This window comes from Myotis myotis, unplaced genomic scaffold (assembly GCF_014108235.1).
Source record: "Myotis myotis isolate mMyoMyo1 unplaced genomic scaffold, mMyoMyo1.p scaffold_m19_p_3, whole genome shotgun sequence".
Taxonomy (NCBI): Eukaryota; Metazoa; Chordata; class Mammalia; order Chiroptera; family Vespertilionidae; genus Myotis; species Myotis myotis.
The window spans coordinates 123,397,010-123,423,441 of record NW_023416335.1 but is presented as its reverse complement, the minus strand read 5'-3'; the positions used below and the strand labels follow the sequence as shown (position 1 = coordinate 123,423,441).

Genomic DNA, 26,432 nt, shown 5'->3' with positions numbered 1-26,432 from the left:
TTCCCATTAAGGGGACAATTTACATACTATGCTTTTATTATATAGGATTAGGTCATATGGATACCAGATAGGCTGAGCCCCTAAATGGCACTAGACCCCAAGAACAGGGAGTCAGACATTTTAAAGGACTCTAGGCGGGCTTTTTCTGGGGGGAGAATTCTCTGGGTGGGTCCAGATCCTAGGAAGGTCTGTAGGGGAGAGATAATGATCTTAGCAAGTGGAATGTGGTCTAAGCAAGAGGGAATGTTCTTTGTGAAGTGGCCTAAAGGTCAGTCCCCAGGGGAGGAGGTATCAATTCAATTATTTGATCAGACCTAACAAGAGAGAAACATTGATCTGAAAGAAACACATTGATTGGTTGCCTCCTGCACACACTCTGACCAGGGCCTGGGCCAGGGAGAAGCCTGCAGCCAAGGTATGTGCCCTTGACAGGAATAAAACCTGGAACCCTTGGGTCAGCAGGCTGACAATCTATCCACTGAGCCAAATTGGCTAGGGCCATATTACACATTTTTAAAATGGTTATTGTAATTTGAAGAATTTTTATTAAAAGTGATCAGGAGTTGGTTGGAATTTTCACAATATAAAATATTTACCACTATTTTATTCACAAATTCAGATCTAAGTTTCCTGAAAAGCTAAATGAACTAATAGGAATAATTAGGTATGTAACAGCAACCCTCAAAAGTACTGACTTAATATAAAGTGGTTACTTTAACAGCCCCCTTTTATATTTACAACAAAAGCCTAATGTTTTTGGCTAAGCACTCATTTTATCATGAAATGCAGACAGTCAGAGAAGAGACAGATGGATGCAATGGAATCAAGAAAAAGATCATATCAAAACTTTTTCATATTTATTAAAGGGTTTGACAATGAGGACTTCACAAAATGTCATGAAATTCTCTCTGCTATATAATAACCATCCATTCCTAAGTAGAAAACAGGTCATATTATAGCAACTGTTTTAATGTGGAAATTCATTCTGAATTCTTCCTATAAAAATATTTGACTAAAATAATAAGCATCTTGGCAATAAAACTGACAATGTAGCTTAAGTAACATATTCCAGAAATATCTCCTGGGAAAAATTGGAATGTTTTATTTTGCCAGATAAACTCTGAACAAAAGTGCCATAAACTAGTCAAAGCTAGAAAGAACCCTCATGTTACTAGAAAAAAAAATAGCATATAATGTGGACTTCCTCCATGTCAAATAGACAAACACTAATGACAGTGACTTATTTTATATATAAGGATGTAGAATATTCTCTTCAGAAGAAAATGATATTAAGTCTTATAAACAAATCTTATTGAAGTCTTGAGTAGCTTTTCAGAGAACATAATCACAAAATGGGTAGAGATAATTTATATGACGTTAAAGGATTCCTTTATATTACAATATAAACACACTTGTCAAACTGTGATTCTCTTAAACATTTCTTTACTACCACACTCAGCTACTAGCAGTGTTTGGATGCAAAGGTTTAACACGTGCTAATCTAGACAAGCCAAGGCGGAGACTCTGATTTGGAGACTTAACAAACTCCCCTGCCAGTGGGCTGCTGCTGGTGCTGCTCCTTCCGGATACCGCTGAAAGAAAACACATCACCTGATGCTGATGATGTTAGAAATCTCTTAACAAAAATTAACTTACAAAACAAAAGCAAAAAATATAGTTAAGCATTATTCTGCGACACAGGTTCTATCAAGTTATAAACAAGATCAAAATAATAGAAAGTACTAAAGAGCAGAAAAAAAATATACTATTGTCCATTTTCAAACATCCCCAGAAGGCAAGGTCGTGATTCCAAAACTTTAAGGGTAAAAGCTGAAATAGATAAGTTAAAAGCAAATAACATTGGTTGTTGATGCATAAGAAGATGAAGGTAATCATTTCTAAAGTAGAAGAAAAATTTAATGCATTTTTTAAAATCCTGCAATTTTTACAAATACTCTTTTGAAAGAATCTATTTTTTTCAATTACTAAATCACTTTAAACATGACAAATGCTATTTTAATTTATTTATATGGGCTTCATTTATGCTACCATTCTAATGTAGCAATTATTGCCAGCAAGTATTAAATTTCAAATTTTAACCACTTAAATGTTCATAATTGATCATGATTGTAGTCATAAGAAGTACAAATGTGTGTACTCTTCTTCAAGTAAAGATTTATAAATATTTCCATGTTTCTAACCATCTGATTTATCATTCTTAATTGCATTTATGTGTCATACATCAAATTCTTTTAACAAACTTTTGAAGTGTTTATCATTTTCATATAAAGTTATAAAAATCTGACCACTTATTACTTTTTCTACTTTTGAATTCTTTTTAAGAAATTAATTCCGCTGTAACTGGTTTGGCTCAGTGGATAGAGCGTCGGCCTGTGGACTGAAAGGTCCCAGGTTCGATTCCGGTCAAGGGGGCATGTACCTTGGTTGCGGACACATCCCCAGTAGGGGGTGTGCAGGAGGCAACTGATCGATGTTTCTCTCTCATCGATGTTTCTAACTCTCTGTCCCTCTCCCTTCCTCTCTGTAAAAAATAAAATATATTAAAAAAAAAAAGAAATTAATTCCTAAGACTAGTTCCTAGGCCAAAGGACAGGTTTATTTTTATGGGTTCTGTGAAGCTGTTCTACCTATAAAGGATTTATAGTAAACTAGAGGCCCAGTGCACGACATTCGTACACTGGGGTAGGGAAGGCCCTTAGCAGTGCAGTCTGGGACACCTTGGGGGATGTATGCATGCCGGTTAACGCTGCCTCGGAGGCGGGAGAGGATCCCACCACCGTTGCAGCACTTGCTACCCGTGAACCTGCTTCTGGCTGAGTGGCGCTCCCCTTGTGGGAGTGCACTGACCACCATGGGGCAGCTCCTACGTTGAGCCTCTGCCCTTGGTGGTCAATGTGTGTCATAGTGACGAGTCATTGTGCCATTCGGTCTATTTGCATGTTAGGGTTTTATTAGCCTATATAATAATAGACAAACATGGTAATTGACCATACCTTCGCTATACCTCCCATTGGCTAATCAGCATGACATGCAAATTAACTGCCAACAAAGATGGCGGCTAATTTGCATACTGCAGGCAGGGTGGGACAGCATGAGCTGGCGCGAGCTGCCATCCAGGCCCCCGTGTGCGACCCCAGAAGCCGCCTGCCTGCCGTCCGGGACCCGGATCCAGGTCCCGGGCCGCAGGCCGGCGCCCATGTGTAGCCGCAGAATCTGCCTGCCTGCTGCATCCCACTATGATCCACTGAGTTATGAGGCCAGAGAGCAAGGAGAACTTCCGCCCCTGAGTCAAAGTGGGGAGCAGAGGACACGGACTCCCCTCCTAAAGTTGCCAAAGGACAGGACCTAACCTAAGCCACATCCTCTGAGACAGCCTGGCAGGCACCACTGACCCTCCCTGCAGTCCGGGCCCCCCTTTCCCTTCCCCTGTCCCTGCACAGCTCCCATAGCCCCCGCTGGCTGAGTCAGGCACAACAGGTTTGCAGCCACAGGGGCGAGTTAGCAGCTAATAAAAAATGAAAAATGCGAGAACGAACAAATGAAGCAGCTACTGCAGTGGGGAAAAGATGTTCATCAAATTCTTTGTCTCTGAGAAACTGAGGTAGCCAGCACAGGCCCCTGCACGGGACAAGGATTCTGCTTCTAAAGAAACATCCTGGGGTTAGAGGTGAGGGGGTGCTGCCTTTCCCATCTCGGAGCTCTAGGAGGAGTCTGTGCTCCCCCTCCTGGTATTCTTAACACCCAGAGACCCCTCCCCAATCCAGGCAGGAATGTTCCACGCCTCCAGAAAGCGGAGAAGAGGCACTTCTTGACTTCAAGCCTCTAAACCAGTGGTTCTCAACCTTGGCTGCACATTAGAATCACCTGGGAATCTTTTGAAAATCCTGATTTCTGGGCCTCATCTGGAAATTCTGTTCCTTTGTTATGGGGTGAAGCCACAACATTAGTAACAAAGAAACAGAATTTCCGGAGGATGAGGCCCAGAAATCAGGACTTTAAAAAGATTTCCAGGTGATTCTAATGTGCAGCCAAGGTTGAGAACCACTGCTCTAAACAGACTTGACCACTGCAGGCAAAGACCTGCAGCTGAGAGGGGACAGGTTCTGGGTGTCAAGATCCAGAGCATGGAAGACTTCCTGGGGGAGCAGTGGATCTGGAAGCCTGTGTGCTGGGTCAGAGACACCCCTGACTCCCAACCTCCCCTGCCCTGCACATAGACGTGCCTGGACTGGGGTGAGGAGGAGAACTAGAGGGAAGGAATACTGAGTGTTTGTTGGCAGCCATGTAAAAAGGACTGTGACCCTCCCCTCCCGTTGAGTCAGTCCCTAAGGCAGCAGGAAGACGGAGGGTCTGACAGCAGCCACACAGCCTGATGGCGGTGACCCAGGCACCAAGATTGTGTCTGTGCAATGGGGCTGAGGAGGTGTCAGAGGACCTCACCCCAGAAAGCCCAATAGCTCTTTGTGTGAGAGAGAGAAGGTGGCAGGGAGGGAGGGAGAGAGCGAATTGGACTCAAGAGGCTCAAGGCCCAGATGAGGAGAATATACCAGGGATCAGCATGGACTTGAGCTCTGTGACGGTCAAGGGCAGCTGGGTGGGGGCCAGCCCAGACAGAAGACTGAGGTCCAGATGTCCTTGACCCTCGGTCCTTGTGCTCGGTTCTTTGGCACCTCTGCCTGAGATATAAACTGTCTGACATGGAAGTACAACTCCAGAGAAGGGAGTGGGGAACCTAAGTTAAATAATATTTTGTTTTTGTTTTTTCACTTGGCAGAATGGGGGCTGAAGCTGAAGTTAGGTTTGGTTACTAAACAATAAAGAAAGCAACATTTCTTGCATATTCAGACTATGTGGTCTGAGTTTGCTGCTGCCTATAAACCGAGAAAAAGTTGTAAAATGAAGTACTAATCTCTAGGGTTTAGGTCAGACCGAGTAGTGCCACTCAGCCAGAAGCTGGCTCATGGCTGGCCAGTGCAGGAGCCTCTCCCACCTCTGTGGCAGCACTAAGAATGTCCAACTAACAGTTTAGGCCTGATCCCTTCGGGGCCTAAGCCTTTAGTTGGACATCCCCCGAGGGCTCCCTGGCTGCCAGAAGGATGTCTGGCTGCAAGCTTTGGCCCGATCCCCTGGGGAGTGGGCCTAAGTCAACAGGTGGACATCCCCCAAGGGGTCCTGGACTGCAAATGGGCGCAGGCCGGGCTGAGGGACCCCCCCGCCCCCCCGAGTGCACAAATTTTTGTGCACCAGGCCTCGAGTATAGGATAATTATTCCTGCTACCCCATAACCCAGAGTACCCTAGATTATACTGCTTTATTACTTTCTAGTTTGAGGTATAAAATAGTATTTTATTATTTTAACTTATATTTCCTTAATTACCAGTGAGACTGAAATTCTTTTCATATGTATTTCTAGTTGTATTTCTTGAAACTATTAATATGTTCATGTCTTTGGTTCATTTTCCCATTGGGACCTTGGTGATCTTCTCATATTTGAATAAAACAGTAACTAACTGGCAATTTGAGGTCAAATCTAGCTCTCAGATATATTGTTTAGTCCACATGGTGTAAAAAAAAAAAAAAAAAATTCATTTTTAAAACAAGAGATTTCACTTTAAAATCTACATCTTTGGTTTCTCTTGTAAAAAATCAGACCTGGAAATAATCCTGCGTATAAACAATTAGATGGAGTTGAGCAACAGATGCTTCCTATCAAAGGGGTGTGAGCTCTTAAGTCCAACAATCCTTTCTCATCCAAGTTTATGACTCAGGCCCAATTCTCTCACATTACTTGCCTTACCCTTTCACACAATGAATCTATGAGCACTTTGTGCTTTATGATATTAACTTTTACTGGGGAATACATTGAATCTGTAGATTGCTTTGGGTAGTATGGACATTTTAATGATGTTGATTATACCAATCCATGAACACGGTATGTTCTTCCATCTGTTTATGTCTTCCTCTCTTTTTTCGACATCGTGTAGTTTTCTGAGTACAGGTCTTTTACTTCCTTAGTTAAGTTTATTCCCAGGTATCTTAATTTTTTTGTTGCAATGGTAAATGGGATTGTTTTTTTAGTCTCTCTTTCTGTAAGTTCACTATTGGTGTATAGAAATGCCATAGGTTTCTTGGTGTTAATTTTGTATCCTGCTACATTACCGAATTCATTTAATAAGTCTAATAATTTTTGATGGAGTCTTTAGGGTTTTCTATGTACAGTATCATGTCATCTTGAGTAAGGACAGTTTTACTTCTACTTTTCCAATTTGGATGCCTTTTATTTCTTCTTGTCTGATCGCAATGGCTAGCACTTCCAGTACTGTTGAGCAGGAGTGGTGAGAGTGGGCATCCCTGTCTTGTTCCTTTTCTTAGGAAAATGGCTTTAGTTTTTGCCCATTGAGTATGATGTTGGTTGTGGGTTTGTCATATATGGCTTTTATGATGTTGAGGTATGAACTTTCTATTCCTACTGATATTAACTCTTTATCCATCCATGCCATATCATTCCATTATTTTTTTCTATCTTTTTCTATTATGCTACCTTTAAATTTCTTGTCATTATATCATTCTTTTAAAAATTCCTTTTGTTGGGGAATCACTAATTATTCTCAGGAGAAATACACTGAGGATTATCCTTCTAATGACACTGCATTATTAATTCAGTAACTAATGTTCCTCCTTTCCTTCTCCAAAAAATTTTTAAGTCCTCATTAAAATCTTAGTTGTTTAAACTGGAAAAAAACATTAAAGATTATATAGTGCCTAATATTTTAGATGATGGAATGAAGACTCATAAATTAAATAATCATGTCTCAGGCCAAAATCTGTCTATTAATTCCTAGTTATGACTAGAGGAATGAACACTGTGGGCCAACCAAGAATGTCACTGAAAAGAAGTAAAATAAACCTGAGTAGACTTGGAATGACTCAGAGGACAGGGGACAAATGAAGAAAGAGTTACTAGAAAGAGAAAACTGCATAAAGAGAGGCTGTGACAGAATAATACAAACACTGTGTTTAAGGGGCAAAAAATGTATCCATTTCACTGGAATAGAGGACTGAACTGATTGGACAAAAGCAAGTGGAGAAAGAATTATTAGGAAGGCACTAATAGTTTGGATATAAAATGAACAGGACTGTGTTAGGGTTTTAGTAATGTCAAGAAGGGTGAAGGTCAAAGAAATCTTGAAGCATCAGTAAGACTTGGCTGTGGAACAAAGAAAACAAAATAAAAAGGTCAAGTTTGTGCGAGACGGAGGTTGAGTTTGCTAGGGCATTTGCTAAATGTTGGAATTCCCACATATGAGCCTGATGCTTCTTCAGTTGGACTGTGGAGGTCAGCAAGTCTTGAGCAAACTGATTTATTGCCAAAACATGTATAAGAGTCTTAACTGTTAATACTCTTTGACACTGTATTTTTTTTACTAGGAATTTATCCTAAGAAAATAATTAGGATGTGCCCACAGACTTCTAAAATAAGGATGTTTGTGCTTATTGCAACCTTATTTATAACATTAAAAACTAATAAATAATCTCAATGCTCAATATAAGGGAATGATAAAATGATGAATAAATGCAAAACCTTGGTTTTGAAGAAAATGTAACAATATGTATACCATTTACAATGAGAAAAACAATCTACCAGTGGTAACTTTCCAAGCCCCTGCTCTTGATTGATAAATATACCATACCTGGTGGGACCCACTTAGGTCTCTTGCTTTCACTTGAAGGGCTGCGTATTTGTAATGGTTTCCTAGTTGCCTCTGAAGAAAGAGAAACCTTTTTTGATGAGGGCTGAGATTCTGATTTGACAGCAGCTGGAGCAGAGTCTACTGAAGTCGTTTATTAGAAAAACACACATAAAATAGAGTTTAAATCCAGCATGTATGTGTAAAAATTATAGTTATATAATCTTATAAAAATTTAAAAGGCAGTATCATTTTGAAAAACTTATTAATCAATAAATATTTACTGAAAGTCTAAGAATAACCATCTTTTATGAGCATTTATATGATAGGCAGTGTAGTAAGCATATCATAAACATTATATTTAACCCTTAAAGAAACTCTGATTCAGATATTACTATCCCCAATGTCAGCAGTTAGGGGAACAGAGGTTGAGCAAACTGTCTGTGGCTTGATCACTATTAAACAATATAATAGGATTAGGAACCAGGTCTGACTCCAAAGTTCATACTTCTAAACATTGCATAAAGTGTCTTATTAGTATGTGTCAGTGAATCAATATATTAGCATCTAGGGCAGCAGTTCTCAATCTGTGGGTCGCGCACCTTTAGCGGTCGAACGACCCTTTCACAGGGGTCGCCTAAGACCATCCTGCATATCAGATATTTATATTACGATTCATAACAGTAGCAACATTACAGTTATGAAGTAGCAACGAAAATAATTTTATGATTGGGTCAAAATATGAGGAACTGTATTTAAAGGGCCAGAAGGTTGAGAACCACTGTATTAGCAAGTACTCAACACCATGCTATTTAAGGCAAGAGCAATTCCTACCATTAATAAATGGAGCCTGAATAATGAAAATTTTAGTTTCAAAAAAGCATTTCTATTAAGTAAATAACACATAAAAATATATATCAACAAGTGAAACATATCAGTTTAATGAAAGTTATAATAGTCTACCATAGATCATGAATTAAAAATATCCTAACTTTTTAAAAAAATATATTTTATTGATTTTTTTACAGAGAGGAAGGGAGAGGGAAAGAGAGTTAGAAACATCAATGAAAGAGAAACATCGACCAGCCGCCTCCTGCACACCCTCTACTGGGGATGTGCCCGTAACCAAGGTACATGCCCTTGATCAGAATCGAACCCGGGACCCTTGAGTCCGCAGGCCGACGTTCTATCCACTGAGCCAAACCGGTTAGGGCTATCCTAACTTCTTTTACAAAAGAAACAAGTATTCCATGTTGAAATTATCACAAATTGCAAAAGTTTCATTGTAGAAATGATTTCTAATGGAATTAGTTTTGAAAAAAACAAAAAGGCCCTAAACATGTGGCAAAAGGGTTCTCAAATAAAAAATTAAACAAGCATGAAATCAAGAAGTTAGAATCATGCAAAGTTGCCTGGAGAAAACGTGGTCCAGTGGATAGAGTTTACACCAGGAATGGGCAAATCTGGGTGCAAATCCCAGCCCCTCACTTATTAGTTTTAAGAATTTCAACAAATTATTTAAACTCTTTGAGCCTCTGTTTTCTCACTGCAAAATGCAGGTGATAACTGCTATATCAGAGGGTGGCTGTCAGTGCTAAAGGAAGGTAATACACAGGAAGTGCCAGATAGGTAGTGGAGCTCATTACTCTTGTCTGCTGTTCTCCCTTCCCCACCCCATCCTACTTTCCTCTATGTATTTTAACCAGAAATGAACACTGGCAAACCTTAAGGAGACCAAAGGCAAAGATAAAAGAAACTCATTAAATAAATTAAATATATTTTCTTTATAAATGTGTTTTAAACTAAGCTTACCTAATGAATTACATTTGGATTTAGCTTTCTTCTCTTTCTTTACAACTGGAGATTTAACCTTCACTTCTTTCTTTTTAATTTCTTTACTTTTTCTCATAGTGAAGTCTTTATCATTATCTTCACTCTCACTAAAATCAGAATCATCTTCAGAATCTTCACCTAAAACAAAAGATTACATGCTTCAGTTTTGTTATTAAAAAGTAAGGCTTCTATGGCCTTGACTTTACAGCTTTTGCACCAGATTCTTGTGTAAATTTGTGCTAAGTCATTTCCTATGTGAAACACTGCAATTATGGAGAGCATGGTTCTCTGGGTTTGAATCCTGGCCCCTCCACCTACATGTTGTGTGACCTCAGACAGGTTGCTTGCTAACCGCACTGTGCCCCAGTTTCCCATGTATAGGGTGGGGATAATCACAAAACCTACGTCACAGGGTTGTTGTGTGGACTAAATGAGTTAATATAGGTAAAGCATGTGCAATAACATCTGGCTTACAGCAAGCAAAGTAGAATTGTTTGCTATTACTATTATCATTATAATTTCCCATTAGTAATCTTTACTTCCGATTTTACCAGTTTAGCTCAGTAACTTTTTAAAACAATGGTAGGATATTACATTGGCTACTCTTTCAAAATGATAACCTTGGTGGTATTAATAACAGCACACCTTCCCTTAATCACATAAACTTAGCATTCTAGAACAGAAACACATTGGGAATTGAGGAGACTAACCATACCACAACAAGCTTAATAGATCCTATATAATAAAAGCCTAATATGCAAATCGACCGAACAGCGGAACGACCGGTCACTATGGTGCACAATGACTACCAGGGGGCAGATGCTCAACGCAGGAGCTGCCCCCAGCCCACAGGCCCAGGCCAGCTAAGGAAGGTGCCAGCGGGGGTCCCCTGACACCCCACCAGTCGCTTCTCAGAGAGAGGCAACCAGTGGCTGCGGTGGGGGGTGGGGCCAGCAAGTGGGTGTTGCCAGGCTCACTAAGGCAGGTGCCAGTGGGGGCCCCCCCAATCACCCCACAGATTGGCCCTGATGGCTGGTCAGGCCTAGGGACCCTACCCATGCATGAATTTCATGTGCTGGGCCTCTAGTAATGCTATATGATTTCATTTGGGACATACCTGTAATTTCCCGCAAAGTCTTATCTTACATTAATGGTCTCTAGAGCATTTTACCTAATTGCCATGGAATTTGGAGGTAGGATGTAACTTACCAGTTGCAAAGTCTGGTTCGGAGTCATTTGCACTGTCGCCATCACTGCCTTCCAAAAGGATCTTCCTCTGCTGAACCACAGCTTTAGATGCTGCTTTTCTTCTCCCTTGAGGGCCATGAACATCATCTTCCTCAGTAATCTTATCCAAATCTTCAGGCAGGCATAAAAATCAATGGAAAACTTTTTGTGACAGGCAATATTTACAGAAGTGAGAATAGACTCCAATTACATCTGTTGTTCTAATTTGCCCAGCTTCATCCTTTCCCTGTTTCTAGTAATACACCACAGAGCCCAATCTGGGCCAATCATAACACATCTGTCTCCTGACAACAGAGTCTGGTTTAAGAATAAGTCAAGAACCCAAAATGAGAGTCTCTCCCCAAGAATTTTCAAACTGAAGCTGGGAAGATACAGCCTCTTTCTTCAGTGGCCAACTGCTGTTGATTAGAAGCCATGAGTAGGTACTCCTGACCCTTCACCAGGGAAGAAATTGGATCTACCGTAAGCGAGAAGAAAACCAAAACAGAAAGAAACCAAGAGAGATGAAGGAACCTTGACAAAATTAAAGACCTTGGATCTAGCTACAGTTTCAGGAATTAAAACACAAGGTAGAAAAATAGCATTGTTGTAATAAACAAATATTATTACTATAAAAAAACTTACCTAAATAATCACTGGCTACGCTGCAATTGGAGATATGGGGAGACTTATCCATTGTTTCTCTTTCACTATTGTCATGTTTTTCACTGCCTAAATATAAGGAACAGGTAAGAAAAAAACAGATGTACTTTAATCAACCAATGTCTACTCTAGAAGTAGGAAGATTAGTGCTAAACGTAATAGCATCCAGATACATATAAGTGATCCAAACTCAGACTAGCACTTTACTTGGAGAGGCAGGAATAGTGTTAGGAGTTTGGGGCTCTGAAATCAGAGTTAATCAGACTTAAGTTCAAAGTTAGGCTCTACTAATTAAACTGGCTATATGACCAGGGGAAAGTTGCTTATCCTCTCTAAGTCTAAGACTTAATTTCCTCATCTATAATATGGAGATAAAAATACTGTGGCAATTGCCCTGGCCGGTTTGGCTCAGTAGATAGAGCATCAGCCTCTGGACCAAAGCGTCCCAGGTTCGTTTCCGGTCAAGGGCATGTACCTGGTTGCAGGGTCCTCCCCGGCTTAGGCCCTAATCGGGGCCCATGCAGGAGGCAACCAGTCGATGTGTTTCTCTCATATAGATGTTTTTCTCTGTCTTTCCTTCTCTCTTCCACTCTCTCTAAAAATCAATGGAGAGTGTCTTCAGGTGAGGATTAAAAAATTTTTTTTTAAATAGTGTGGGAATTAAATGAGGTTATTGTGTGGGATTAAATGTCAATCACATATGAAAATTGCTTGTTGTAATGCCCAGTACATAGGAAACAGTCAATAAATATTAACTATATTAACTATTATTTCTGTGTAGGCATATCCATATTTTCACTAGCATTAAGACTCTTCAATCATTATGATAACCTTAAAACGATCTCAAGTATTTTAAGAGAACTTTAAGTCGTGATAATTGGTGCTGTTAAACTGCAGTGCTATAAAGTATGTTATTCTATGAGAAGTGGTACTTCCAAGGAATACCTGCTATACAGAGATGAATTTCACTTTCTCAATCTTAGATATATGACAATTAATGTTTTAAGTTTCTTTGATTCCTGATTACTAAAAGGTCCTCTAATCAACACTGTCTCATTTATTTTCAAATAGAAAACAATAGTGATTAAAAACCTATACCCCTACATAAGCTAATAGGCTAAAAATATCCTCCAACATAAAGGAAGGTAAGCCAAAAATACTTAATCCAAAATCATTTTTTAAAATATATTTTTATTGATTTCAGAGAGGAAGGGAGAGAGAGAAATATCAATGATGAGAGAGAATCACTGATTGGCTGCCTCCTGCACGCTCCCTACTGGGAATCCAGCCTGCAACCGGGGCATGTGCCCTTGACTGGATCGAACCCGGGACCCCTTGGTCTGCAGGCTGATGCTCTATCCACTGAGCCAAACCAAGTAGGGCAATCCAAAATTATTTTAAAAGTTTGAATGTCTCATCCAGCAATAATGACTTCTGCCTCTCCAGAATATCAATATTGCCACCTGCTGCAGTTGCCAGAAAAATCAAAGAAAACTCCAGAGAAATCCAGAAATCATAGATCCTTTAAGTCTACTGAGCTTTCTAAACTAATAATAAATAATGAAAATTAGCATAATTAGGTCATGTTTAACTAATTTGCATTTTGAGAGAAAGGTAGATTGTTAGGATTGTATAGATCAATTCATTTGATCAAAAAAAGAAATTTTCACTGTATACAAAGATGTAATTTGAACATCTGGTGCATAGTCCATGTCGTCGAGTTTACTCTGAGTGTTAAGCAGAGAGGTATGTACTAGTATGATGAGATTTATGCAACAGAATAAACAATTGAACCCAATTATACCCTCTGCAAATTGCACTATTTATAGTCCAAAGTATTGAAATTTATTCTTTTCTCTCTGAAGGCTCATTCAAAGAAATGATTACAAAGCAATAAGAACCTTATAAAAGTAAATATATAGAAAATAAAGTTACTTTCACCTTGAGACCCCTCCACATCAATGGTGACGATTGGAAGTTCCTTTGCTGATAATGCCAGTGCGACTTGTAAGTCTCTCTGGTAGAGTTTGTCATCTAAAGCCATCCTAGAGTAGACACACAAATAATAATGAGTTTTTAAAATTATTGATCTCAAACAGAAAAATTTGATTTTCCTGAATTACTATATAAGAGTGGCTAACCTTACAAAAATGTTTTTAAACAATAATCACGACCATAATCGACCTCTAAGGATGACTTCTAAAATGTCGCAATGTCATTTTATAACTATCAGAAGAGATTTGAAATAGGAGCAGCATGTGCTGTTACACTTACTGTTTCCTTTTACTGTCTGTCCTTTCTACTAGTTCCACACAGGTGGGAAGCACCTGCTCAATACAAAATAAAGACTTGGCTCAAACATAATTTCCACTTAAAAATCTTCCGTGACCTCACCCACACCTCCTTAGACAGCTCTTTTAGGTCTTATATTTAATGTAAACATATTTAATTTGTTCCTCCCAATCTAGATTTTAACAAATATTTCACCAAGTACTTACTGTGTATGAGGTACTACACTAGATAGGATACAAAAATACACTAACACCTTGATATAACGGACTAATTTGGGTGAGGGGGTGTCCATTAAAGCTGAAAGTCCGTTATACAATAAAGTAGGTTTTCTGCATGAGTATGTTAAAAATTGACAAATTAGTTTACCTGTTTTTACGTAGGTAGACATGTTTGTGTAATTAAAATTAAGAGTGTATGAAAAGTTTAATTTCACAGAAAAGTATTTTGTACATTTACTGTTAAGTTTGTACTGGATAGGTCTAGTAAATGTGTGCACTCACCAGTCATGCGAGTAAACAAATGTACATGGCTGGGGTGCGGCTTAGCACATATGGGAACGTCAGCCTACACACATTAAAACTGCTGCAGCAAGTCACACCCTGCGACAATAGAACCAATTACCTCGAGAAATACCATGTGATCATGTGCTAATCATTCCCCAAACACTGTTTACAAGTGGTGACTCTTAGATTTAAATATGTAGACTATAGTTGTAAATATGTAGTATTTATTTATGTCGGTGAAATTACTACAGTTTTGTCCAACATATGGCCTATTCACTAAAATTTATTAAAAATAACAGTGAATTAATAACAAAAATTAACCTGTTATTTTCATTATGAGCAAATCTTGGTTAAAAGCATTTTAAAACTAACAGTGTTCATTTGCACATATGACATATACAGATCAGAAATTTTGTTGTTAAATTGAGGCCTGAAAAATCAAGGGTTTGCTGTACCATCAAGGAGTCTGCAATTAATGAGGGTGGGGAAATAAGACATACTTATAAATTATCCCACATAAGCAGATTATTATGTCTTCTATTCAAGATGGTGAAAAGTGCTATGGGGTGTAAAAGGAAGAGAAATCAAAAACAGGTAAGGAAAACTGCATGAAGGAGGAAAATCTGGAGTGTATCTTGAAGGATTTATTATTTTTTTAAATAGCAACTTTATTGAGATGTAAATCACATAGCATACAATTCATCCTTTTAAAGTGTACAATTCAGCAGTTTTTAGAGTATTTACAGTTGTGAAACCATCACAACTTTTTTATCACCCCAAAAAGAAAACCCTGTATACATTAGCATTTATTCCCCATTTACCTCTGCCCAGCATCTGGCAACCACTAATCTACTTTCTGTTCTTCTGGACTAGTCTATTCTGCACACTTTGTATTAACGGAATCATAAAATATGTGGCCTTTTGTACCTGGTTTCTTTTCATTACCATAATGTTTTCAAGGTTCATCCATGCTACAATATACTATATATATATCAGTACTTCATTTTTGTTGTTGTTGCTAAATATAGTATCCCACTGTATGAATATACCACATTATCTTTTCATCAGTTAATAAACATTTGGATTGCTTCTATTTTTTTGGCTATTCTGAATAATGCTTCTACATTCAGGTATAGGTTTTTGTATAGTCATAGATTTTCATTTCTCTTGTGTATATGCCTAGGCTGGGTCATGTAATAACTCTGTGTTTAACATTTTGGGAAACTGTTACTCTGTCTTCCAATGTAGGTGTACCATTTTATATTCCCAGCAGCAATGTATGAGCGTTCTAATTTTTCTGCATCCTCCTTAACATTCGTTATTGTCTGTCTTTTATTATGGCCATTCTAGTGGGTGTGAAGTATTATCTCACTGTCGTTTTGATTTGCATTTCCCTGATGACTAAGGATGTTGAGCGAGCATCTTTTCATGTGCTTATTGGTCATTTCTGTATCTTTTTTGGAAAAATGTCTACTCAAATCTTTTGCCCACTTTTTAAACTGTATTATTAGTCTTTTTATTGTTGAGTTGTAAGAGTTCTTTAAATATTCTGGATACAAGTCCCTCATCAATTATATGATCGTGTCTCCCATTTGTGGGTTGCTTTTTTCACTATATTTAACATGTAGTCCAAGAAGCTCAAAAAATAGAAACAAAACAAAATTAAGAGAGAGAAAAAGATAAAGAGAATGACATGGGCTATATTTCTCTTTGATAATTAACTTTTCTCATACTTGCAGCAATAAACGATCACATGCCCCATTTTTCAAGTGTTAATATTCCTCTTCTGGCCTTCTACTCTCCATACAACATGTTTTGAGCCCCTCAAGACTTCCCTTACTCTCTCGGTATTAACTAATGCAGTGGTTCTCAACCTTCTGGCCCTTTAAATACAGTTCCTCATGTTGTGACCCAACCATAAAATTATTTTCGTTGCTACTTCATAACTGTAATGTTGCTACTGTTATGAATCGTAATGTAAATATCTGATATGCAGGGTGGTCTTAGGCAACCCCTGTGAAAGGGTCGTTTGACTGCCAAAGGGGTCGAGACCCATAGGCTGAGAACCGCTGAACTAATGGAATTCCAGAAATACTACAGAAACTGTAGGATTTTCTCACTGCTGAACAAGTCTTAACAATATAAAGAGAAAATATCTTTTATCTGGTGAAAACTGTTTTTACATTTTATAAAACTGTCCTTACAAATATAATTTTTAACAAAGTAGTCTTGTAAGACTTGAAGGCTTCAGAGACAGGTACAAGGTCCTATAAAAGTAAGCTATAACCACCATACTTTGTAAGTATGATTACCTTAATAATTAAATGGATATTTGCTTACATACTTGTGAATTCTTTTTTAAAAAGTTTTTTTAAAATCCTCACCTGAGGATATGCTTTATTGATTTTGAGAGAGAGAGAAACATTGATGTGAATGGGAAACATCAATTGGTTGCCTCCCTTATGTGCCCTGACCCGGGATCAAACCCACAAACTAGGTATGTGCCCTGATGGGGAACTGGGACTTGAACCTGCAACCTTTTGGGGTATGGGATGACATTTCAACCAAATAAGTCACTGAGCCAAGGCTGTGAATTTCTTTTTTAAGTCAGAAAGCCAGAAGGGGATTAATAGTACAACCCTGTTCTCCTACAGGCACTAAATAAAATCATACCTAAGACTCTGCTCAAGCTCTCGTTTAAACCAAGAGTTTGAATCTGTTTCTCTCTCTTTTTCTTAACTTAAATTCTTTATTGTTTAAAGTATTACATGAGTCTTCTTTTCCCCCATTGATCTCTTCCTGGCTGCTCCCACCCCCCAGCACATGCCCTCACCCTCCTACTGTCTGTGTCCATTGGTTATGCTCATGTGCACGCATACAAGTCCTTTGGTTGATCTCTTATCCCCTCACCCCGCCTCCCCTCATAGGTTGGACAGTCTGTTTGATGCTTCTATGTCTGTGATTCTATGTTTGTTCATCAGTTTATGTTGTTCATTATATTCCACAAATGAGTGAGATCATGTGATATTTATCTTTCTCTGACTGGCTTATTTCATCTGTTTCTCTTTTAAATTAAAGTTGTACATTTACTGCATGTCTTACCTCTCACCTTTTTTTAGGAGTTTTCTCTTGTAATGGGATGTCTTCTTTCTGGAGATTCTTCAATTTGGGTTTTGGTTTTTCTAGTTTTAACTCGTCTGGTGTTCTGGATTTCTTATTTAAAGGTCCAGTTGCAGAAACAAAATCATCATCATCTACTATGTGTGAATTAAAAATAAAAGAATATATAAAATTACTTTTTCTAAGAAAGAAAGAAATAAAATTATTTTCTTAGCAGTTTAAATTCATTATAGTGTGTGTTCAAATTATAAGGTTAAGCAAATTATTTAATTTCTACAATTTAAAAAATATTGTTGGCATATTATTTGTCTTTATTCTCACTGATGTTTAATTTTGTTTTAGTGAACTTTATCAATTTATCAAAAATGTCAATCTATCAAAAACCAATTCACTAAAAAGCTTGTATATCTCTGTTGCACTCAACATAAAACTGCTGCTGTAGCTTTTAAACTTACACATGACACATGCATGCATACTTTCAGGGTACATGTAGTCTTAATAATATGCCTTAGTATTTATTAATATATGCTATATATATTATGCTTCCTCATGCAGGAATATAATAACTTGTGACTTGCCCCCACACCTATCCCATAATGTCTGGAACACAACCAGCAATTTATAAATATTTGGTGTGAGATAGACGAGAGTGATAAAAAGCTACAAATTATCTATATACTAGAGGCCTGGTGCATGAATTCCTGCACGGGTGAGGTCCAGCTGACCGGCTCGACGGGGGCTGAATCCGGGCAGGGCTGGCTGAGGGGAGGGGCCGTGGAAGGTTGCAGGGGGACTGATCAGGACCCCCATCAGGCCAGTTGGCTGCCACAGTGTGCATCATAGTGACTAGTTGTTCCACCATTCTGGTCACTTGGCTTTTATATTATAGATATAAAAGGCTAATATGCAAAGTATCCCCTTGGGAGTTCAACTGGGAGACTGATCGCTCGCTATGACCACCAGAGGGCAGTGCGGAATGAAGGAAGGCCTTGGCCAGCAGCCAGCAGCTGGGGAAGGGAGGCCCCAGCCAGCAGCTGAAAGGCCTCAATCAGCCCTGATCGCCGGCCAGGCCCAGGGGCCCTACCCATGCACGAATTTCATGCACTGGCCTCTAGTATTATTCTGTATTATTTTCTCCTAAGTCTTAGACCTATTTAAGGCTATGCCCAAGACAAAAAAACAAACCCCAAAACACAGATTCCTTCAAACCTCAGAGTTACTAAGTATTTGATTCACAAAAATCTCTTATGGTCTGAGAAATACAAAACCTGCTTCAAAGTATAATGTAGTCTAACCCCATATTTATCAAACACTTTTTATTAATTAAATTTATTGGGATGACACTGGTTCACAAAATTGTACAGGTTTTAAATGGATAGCTCAATAAAACATCACCTGCACACTGCATCGTGTGCCCCATCGCCCCAAGCAGTTTCTTCATGCCCCCATTTCCCCCAACTTTACCCACTTCCACCTAGCCCCCACCTCTCTTCCCCTCTGGCTATCACCACACTGTTCACTGTTGTCTGTATCTGTGTTTTGACTAAAATTCCCGTAATAGGAGAGATAAATAAATAGGGTATAGCTTAAGCCTAACCTTTCTTCAAGGTCTTGTTTTATTGTACAATTAGTGGGAATTTCCCATCACATTCTGTAACACATTTGTGTCAAAAAAAAAAAAAAAAAAATGCAGTGTCTCAAAAAAAAAAAAAAAAAAAAAGAAGCAGTATCTCCTCCAAAGTGAAGAGTCAAACCTCACTTTGAGAAACAGGCACTTGCAGCAGTTTTGACCTAAAGAACTACTTTACCTGGCCCTCTCATTTAGAAAATTATGCTTAGAAAATTACTTTTCCAGACCTACCTCATATGCAATTGGGTTATATATATATATATATATACACACACACACACATTTATACATTTATGAGGAAATAAATTTCCAGAACTTTAAACAAAATAAGAATCTCTACGTACCATCGCTTTCGGAGTTCTCAAACTGTGAGTAATTGACTGGCTTCTTATTCCTATAACCAACACAGAAATTTTTCATTTACACAAATGTGAAAAAAATAATTTCCTTTCTCTAGGCACTAAATGAAATGGTCCTCTGCCAAAACCCCAAGTGTGAATGACCTAGTATGTCAGTTGCTCTTTTAAGTAAAAATAGTTTTCTATGAAAAAGAGACTAGTTCAGCTCACAACTCAATCTTACAAGTGGTTTTCCTTAAGACAATTGTAGAAGTATTCTGTGCGTACTTCTAATTTCCTCATACAGAATATTAAAATGAAGAGTATTCTTGTTAATCTCCTACTCTTTAGAATTGAAGAATTTGAGAGCTGAATACAGAAATTCTGAGATTGAATAATCCTGTATTATAATAATAGAGGAATATGCAAATTATCTGAGACGCCCTCACGGATAATGACCTGCAGGAACGGGTGGATGTGGCTTGCATGCCACTCAAGGCAGGGGGACAGGAGGCTGCATCACATAAAATAAAATGTGTTCACATGCCCTAAAGCACAAACATCCCAGCAGATAACTCAATGAAGGTTACTGTGTAATCACAATGATTACACAATAAATCACAATGATTACACAATATTGATTACACAATAAGCTTATTTTCACTGAAAAAAAAATAACATCTTAATTGAAAGATGCCCCAGCACAACTGCTGAGGCTTTCATTTGTCCCCTTTCTACACTGAAGACAACAGGGTTCAAGGATGAAGGGCTCCAGTTTCGTTTTCTTAGCACCCAGCTAGGAGGCCTCCCTGGGGCGGCTCTCCCCTCCGAGCCCTGCACAGGATGGGTGCTCCAGCCTGGGAGCCTCAAGGGGAGGCGGAGCGAAGTGCTTTCCCTCCGCGACCCTGCTCTACCTGGGAGTCCGGCACAGAGGGCGTTCTCCCTGGGAACATGGAAACCCGCTTCCTGGGGTGACTGCGCAGCAGCCAGGCCTGGTGAGTCACGGAGAAAGTGACCTACCCATGCGGATGTGTACACTGGCGGTGGCCACGCAGCTGCCATAGTTGAAGTCATCCTCGATGGAGGACGGGGGGTAGTGGGGATCGGAGTTGGCCATGTCAGCAATGGAACCCCAGCTCCCTGCTGAATGACTAGAACACACAGACCTCAACAATCCTTGGTCACTTCCTGAGCAGCAGTTAGCCCAGACTGGGGATAAAACCTGAAACCTAAATAGATGCCTTGACAGAATGCAACCCAAACGTTTGCTGTAGCAGAGGAGCTCCAGCCCACAGCAGGGGCCAGGGCAGCCAGAGGGGTTTTGTTGAGGGGCCCTGACAGGCAGCCCGCAGCACAGTGGGTTAGAACCTCCTCCCAATACAGCAAGGTTGTGGTTGGATCCCTGGTCAGGGCACAGACAAGAAGCAACCAAAGAGGGCATAATAAGTGGAATAACACACTGGTGTTTCTCTCACCCCCTTCCTCTCTCTAAAATAATCAATAAAAATTAAAAAAATAAACCCTCTGGCTTGCAGAGTTGCTAAAACAGTTAGAAAGTGAAGTCCCATCCCTTCCTATTCTTTCAACAAAAACTTCATATGCTCCTTCAATAATCACACTGGAGATGGGTGTTTGTTTGTTTGTTTAGGTTAATCCTCACCTAAGGACATTTTTGCATTGACTTTTTTTTTTTTTTACAGAGTGGAAGGGAGGGAGAAAGACAGAAACTAATGTGAGAAACATCAATTGGTTGCCTCTTGCTGAATCCCCCACCAGGGCCCCAGATTGAGCCTGTAACCCAGGTATGTGCCCTTGATCAGAATCCAACCTGGTACCTTTCAGTTCACCTCCAGAAGCACTATCCACTGAACCAAACCAGCATTTTTTTTCCTTTTAAGTCCTCCTCTAAGGATATGTTTTTTTCATTGATTCGAGAAAGAAAGGAAGGGAAAGAGAAACATCAATCAGTTGCCCAAGCAATCCAATAGGGATGGAACCCACAACCTGTTTATGTGCCCTCACCTGGAATCGAACCCATGACCCTTTGGTGCATGGAAGGACACTCTAACTACTGATCCACACAGACCAGGGACAGGAGGCACATTAAAAAAATTTTTTTTCAGATCTGCCCTGGCCAGGTGGCTCAATTGATTGGAGTCTCAACCTGTACACCAAAGGATTTCCTGTTGGATTCTAGGTTAGGGCACATACTTAGGTTTAGGTTAGATCCCGGTGGGTCAGCAGGTGCAGAGGCAGCCTACTGGTATTTCTCTGTCACATGGATGTATCCCAAAAAATCAATTTTAAAAACATCCTCAGGTGAGAATTAAAAAAATATATATATATATTAAAAATTTTCAGATCTAAAATTTTATTTGGTTCTTTTTAAAATTTTATTTTTCATTTACAGTTCACATTCAATATCCTATCCTATCTAATAAAAGAGAAACATGGTAATTGGCGTACAACCGCTACCCTTCCCATTGGATAATCAGGGCAATATGCAAATTAACTGCCAGCCAAGATGGCAGCCAGCAGCCAGGCAGCTTGAAACTAACATGAGGCTTGCTTGCTTCAGTGACGGAGGAAACCAACGTTCCCCGCCTGCCTTGCCAGCCTCTGAGCCTGCAGTTTCAAACATTATAACAAATATAGAAGCTAAACAAAACCCCAGAAACCTGCTTTCAGCGAGCCGGGATCTCAGAGCTGGAGTTATACATTGTTTCGATTATAGAACCAAAACAAACCAGATACCTGTTTTCAGCAGCGGAGGCCTAAGAGCTGGAGCCTCAGGGCTAAAGCTGGCCCAGAATAAAAAAAGAAAAAGAAAAAAAGGAGCAGTTGGAAGCTTCAGCCCTCAGCCCCTCACCCAGACTGGCCAGGCACCCCAGTGGGAACCCCCACCCTGAAGGGTGTGTGACCAGCTGCAAACAGCCATCATCCCCTCACCCAGGCTGGCCAGGCACCCCAGTGGGGACCCCAACCCTGATCCAGGACACCCTTCAGGGCAAACCAGCCAGCCCCCACACATGCACCAAGCCTCTATCCTATATAGTAAAAGGGTAATATGCCTCCCAGCACCGGGATCAGCGGAGCCGCGAGGCCTCCCGGCACTGGGATCAGCGTGACAGGGGGCAGTGCCCAAACCCCCTGATCGCCCTGCGGCTCTGTGTGTGACAGGCTGCGGTGCCCCAACCCCCTGATCGGCCCTGCTCTGTGTGTGACAGGGTGCAGCGCCCCAACCCCTGCCCCACGGGCCCTGCTCTGTGTGTGACAGGGTAGAGCCATAACCTCCCCATCAGCCCTGCCCTGAGTGTGAGCGTGGCGGCACCCCAACCCCCTGATCGGCCCTGCTCTGTGTGTGACAGCGGGCGGTGCCCCAACTCCCCTATCGGCCCTACTCTGTGAGTGACAGGGGGGAGCTCCTCAACCCCCTGATCGGCCCTGCTCTGTGCGTGACAGGGGGGAGCTCCCCAACCCCCTGATGGGCCCTGCTCTGTGTGTGACAGGGGGCAGCGCCCCAACCCCCTGATCAGCCCTGCTCTGTGCGTGACAGGGGGTGGCGCCACAACCTCCCCATCGACCCTGCCTTGAGTGTGACAGGGGGCGGTGCCCCAACCCCCCAATTGGCCCTACCCTGAGCGTGACTGGGGGTGGCATTGCAACCTACTGATCCGCCCTGCTCTGTGCATGACAGGGGACGGCACCCCAACACCCCAATCGGCCCTGCTCTGAGCCCGACCAGGGGCTGCACCTAGGGATTGGGCCTGCCCTCTGCCACCTGGGAGCAGGCCTAGGCCAGCAGGGCGTTATCTCCCAAGGGGTCCCAGACTGTGAAAGAGCACAGGCCGGGATGAGGGACCCCTCCCTTCCCCCCCGAGTGCACAAATTTTTGTGCACCGGGCCTCTAGTCCTATATAATAAAATCCTAATATGCAAATCGACCATATGGTGGAATGACTGGTCGCTATGAACTGACCACCAGGGGGCAGATGCTCAAAGTAGGAGCTGCGCCCTGGTGGTCAGTGTGCTCCAACAGGGGGAGTGCTGCTCAGCCAGAAGCCAGGCTCACAGCTGGCGAGTGCAGTGGTGGTGGCAGGAGCCTCCGTGGCAGCACTAAGGAGCAGCGAGCCGAGCGGTAGGGAGCAGCAAGCAGGCGGGCAGTAAGGAATAAGAGATCCCAGACTGTGAGAGAGCACAGGTCGGGCTGAGGGAGCCTCCTGACCCCCAGTGCACAAATTTTGTGCACCAGGCATCTAGTAGTAAAATAAAATCAACACTTTAAAAAAAGTATGCTCAGCCTGACTGGCGTGGCTCAGTGGTTGGGCTTAGACCTATGAACCAGGAGGTTGCAGTTAGATTCCCAGTCAGGGCATATGCCCAGGTTGTGGGCTCGATCCCCAGTGTGGGGTGTGTAGGAGACAGCCAATCAATGATTCTTTTTCATCATTGACATTTCTATCTTTCTCCCTCTCCCTTCCCCTCTGAGATCAATAAAAAAATATTTTTAAAAAGTATGCTCAACGGTTTATATATAAAAGCCTAAGCAACTGGTTGACGGTTCAACCATTTACCCGGTTGCTATGATGCGCACTGACCACTAGGGGACAGACATTCAACACAGGAGCTGCCCCCTGGTGGTCAGTGCCCTCCCACAGTGGGAGCGCCACTACACTGGCGAGCACCACTGCGGTGGTGTGAGCCTCTCTGGATCAGGACTGACTGGGCGTGAGCCCGCGGCAGATGCAGCTGGGCTGGGATGAGGGGAGTGGTGCAGCACCAGGTTCGGGCTCCTCCCCGGCCACCTGCCATGGCCCGATCCCCGCAGGCCATGCCGAGGTCCCCCCACCGGTGCACAAATCTGTGCACCGGGCCTCTAGTAATGATATAATTCTTATTGTGTCATCAAACACACTCTTCATTGAAACTGGCATTTTCTATTTTTTTATTTATTTTTTACTCTGAATGTGTAACAGTAAGGAATACAATGACTACTCCCACAGTTTGGTGCCATTGCCTTGATTTGTGTGTGCTAAGGCATCAGCGCTTTGACCACTATTGCAGTGCAAATGACAGAGCAATTAAAAACAGCAAGTAATGGCTTAGTGTTATAATGAAAATAGTTTTAACCTCATGGAGCTCCTGGGAACATCCCAGGGACCTGAAGGAGTCGCAAATCTTTGTTACTTGGATGTTAAACTTAACATGTTGAAAACAGTACTCTTTCTAAAAAATATATATTTCTATTGATATCAGAGAGGAAGGGGAAGAGATAGAAACATCAATGAGAGAGAATCATCAATCAGATGCCTCCTGCATGCCCCACACTGGGGATCCAGCTCACAATCCGGGCATAAACGCCAACTGGGAATCGAACCGTGACCTCCTGGTTCATAGGTCAATGCTCACCCACCGAGCCACAGTGGCCGGGCCAAAATAGAACCCCTGAGCCCCACACTTCCTGACCCTGTTCCTTTTCTTTGTCTTCCCCACCTCAGTAGCACAAAGATTTTCAGTAGTTCAGACCAAAAATATTGTAAAGTCACCCATGATTGTTTTTCCCTTACCTCCCTAATCAACTTCCTCAGCAAGTTTTGGCAACAGTACCTCCAGAATACATCCCAAATGCATCTGTCCCAGTCCCTGTCCACGGATAATAACACCCTATGGTCGGCGAACTCATCAGTCAACAGAGCCAAATGTCAACAGTACAACGATTGAAATTTCTTTTGAGAGCCAAATTTTTTAAACTTAATCTATATAGGTAGGTACATTGTTATTAACCTAATTAGGGTACTCCCAAGGCTTAGGAAGAGCCACACTCAAGGGGCCAAAGAGCCGCATGTGGCTCGCGAGCCGCAGTTTGCCGACCACAGGAAACCAGTATTCAATGCTATGCTAGCCTCCTAACTGGTTCTCCCGCTCCCCTCCCGGTTGCCCGGTCTCCCATTCATTCTCCACCAGCCACCTACGGACAGCCAACATTAGACTTCTCTCCTCTCCTTAAAACTGTTGGCTTCCCACTGCACGGAAAATACAGCCCACACTCCTTTCGAAAGCCTACGGGGCCTGCCTGCTCTGGTCCCTGCCTCGTTCTCGGACCGAACCCCGACTATTCTCCCCACTGCTGGGGATGCTGGCGCTTTCGGGCCTTCCTTCCTTCTGTCCCTCACACGGGCCAAGCTCAGGGCCTGGCGCTGCTCCCGGGCTTGCCCCGGATTTTCACCGGCTACATTCTTCTTGCATCCGGGCCTCAGCTCTTGTAACATCTCTTCCGGGAGGCACAGCCTAGTTACCCTATTGCAATTAAGGCTTTCCTCCTCGCTCTTTCTCACCTGTCCCTGTTGATTTCTGGCCCCCTCACCTCGCCCCTTGAATGTCACCTCCTGCACCTAGTACAGTAACGCAGAGAAGTAAATATATTCCGTAGCTTTTCTTAATGAATGGCTGGCCCTAGCCCTCACCTGGTAAGGAGAGGAATCGTTTCAAATACTATACAAGGGAAAGCACAGAGGATCTGGAGCCCGGTGTGTGGGGCGTGAGGATTATCCTGCCGCTCTCTAGCTTTGTGACTTGGGTTCACTGGCTTTTGCGCCTAGTTTAAACCGATGAAACAGGGATACCAAACAACGACAGTGAAGAACAAATAAAATAAGCAGGAGCTCGGTGAGATGCAAGGCGCTGATCCGATGCTACCACAACAAGGTCTTACTTGAATGGGGTGGGTAAAAGAAAGGGCAGCAGCTAGGCGGGGACGCAAGGAGACGGAAACAGAGGGTACTTCTGAGGAATGGGGGGCGGGGGGACAGAAGGGGGACCCTCAGGGAGGCTGGGGAGTTTTCCAGTAACTGTCAATCCCACCCACCGTCGCTACCTCCGTTCTACTGGGCCCTCGGGTCTACAGCGTCTTCCTGCTCTTTCTCCCCATCCCCGCCGGACGTCCCGAACCCTCACCTCACAGGCCGCACCATGGCTCCCTTCCAGGCTGGATACTTGCAGCTATCAAGCGCTTGCGGGCAGCAGAGGCGGTTTCAATTCCCGCCCAAATCCGGACCCGAGCTCCCCGCCCCCCGCCACCAGTCCTCCAATGATCGCCGGCCATCCTTGCGCAAGCGCA

At 41.9% G+C, this 26,432-nt stretch overlaps 1 protein-coding gene across 7 annotated transcripts; it reads right to left on the bottom strand.

The window, feature by feature from the left end:
• Positions 1-835: 835 nt before the first annotated feature.
• RAD51AP1 (RAD51 associated protein 1) lies at positions 836-26,358 on the bottom strand. 7 transcript variants are annotated; one of them, XM_036301772.1, is made up of 9 exons: positions 26,270-26,358; positions 19,322-19,371; positions 17,337-17,484; positions 13,374-13,477; positions 11,415-11,501; positions 10,752-10,901; positions 9,522-9,680; positions 7,713-7,853; positions 836-1,611 (listed from the first exon to the last, which is right to left on the bottom strand). In XM_036301772.1, exons 1-9 carry the CDS (start codon positions 26,284-26,286, stop codon positions 1,538-1,540), a joined length of 930 nt encoding a protein of 309 aa, XP_036157665.1. In that variant the 5' UTR covers positions 26,287-26,358; the 3' UTR covers positions 836-1,537. The 7 variants fall into 7 exon arrangements, with proteins under 7 accessions (XP_036157665.1, XP_036157663.1, XP_036157664.1 ...); XM_036301770.1 differs by having other exon boundaries at positions 836-1,592; positions 17,337-17,481; XM_036301771.1 differs by having other exon boundaries at positions 836-1,592; positions 10,752-10,856; positions 26,270-26,357.
• Positions 26,359-26,432: the final 74 nt, after the last annotated feature.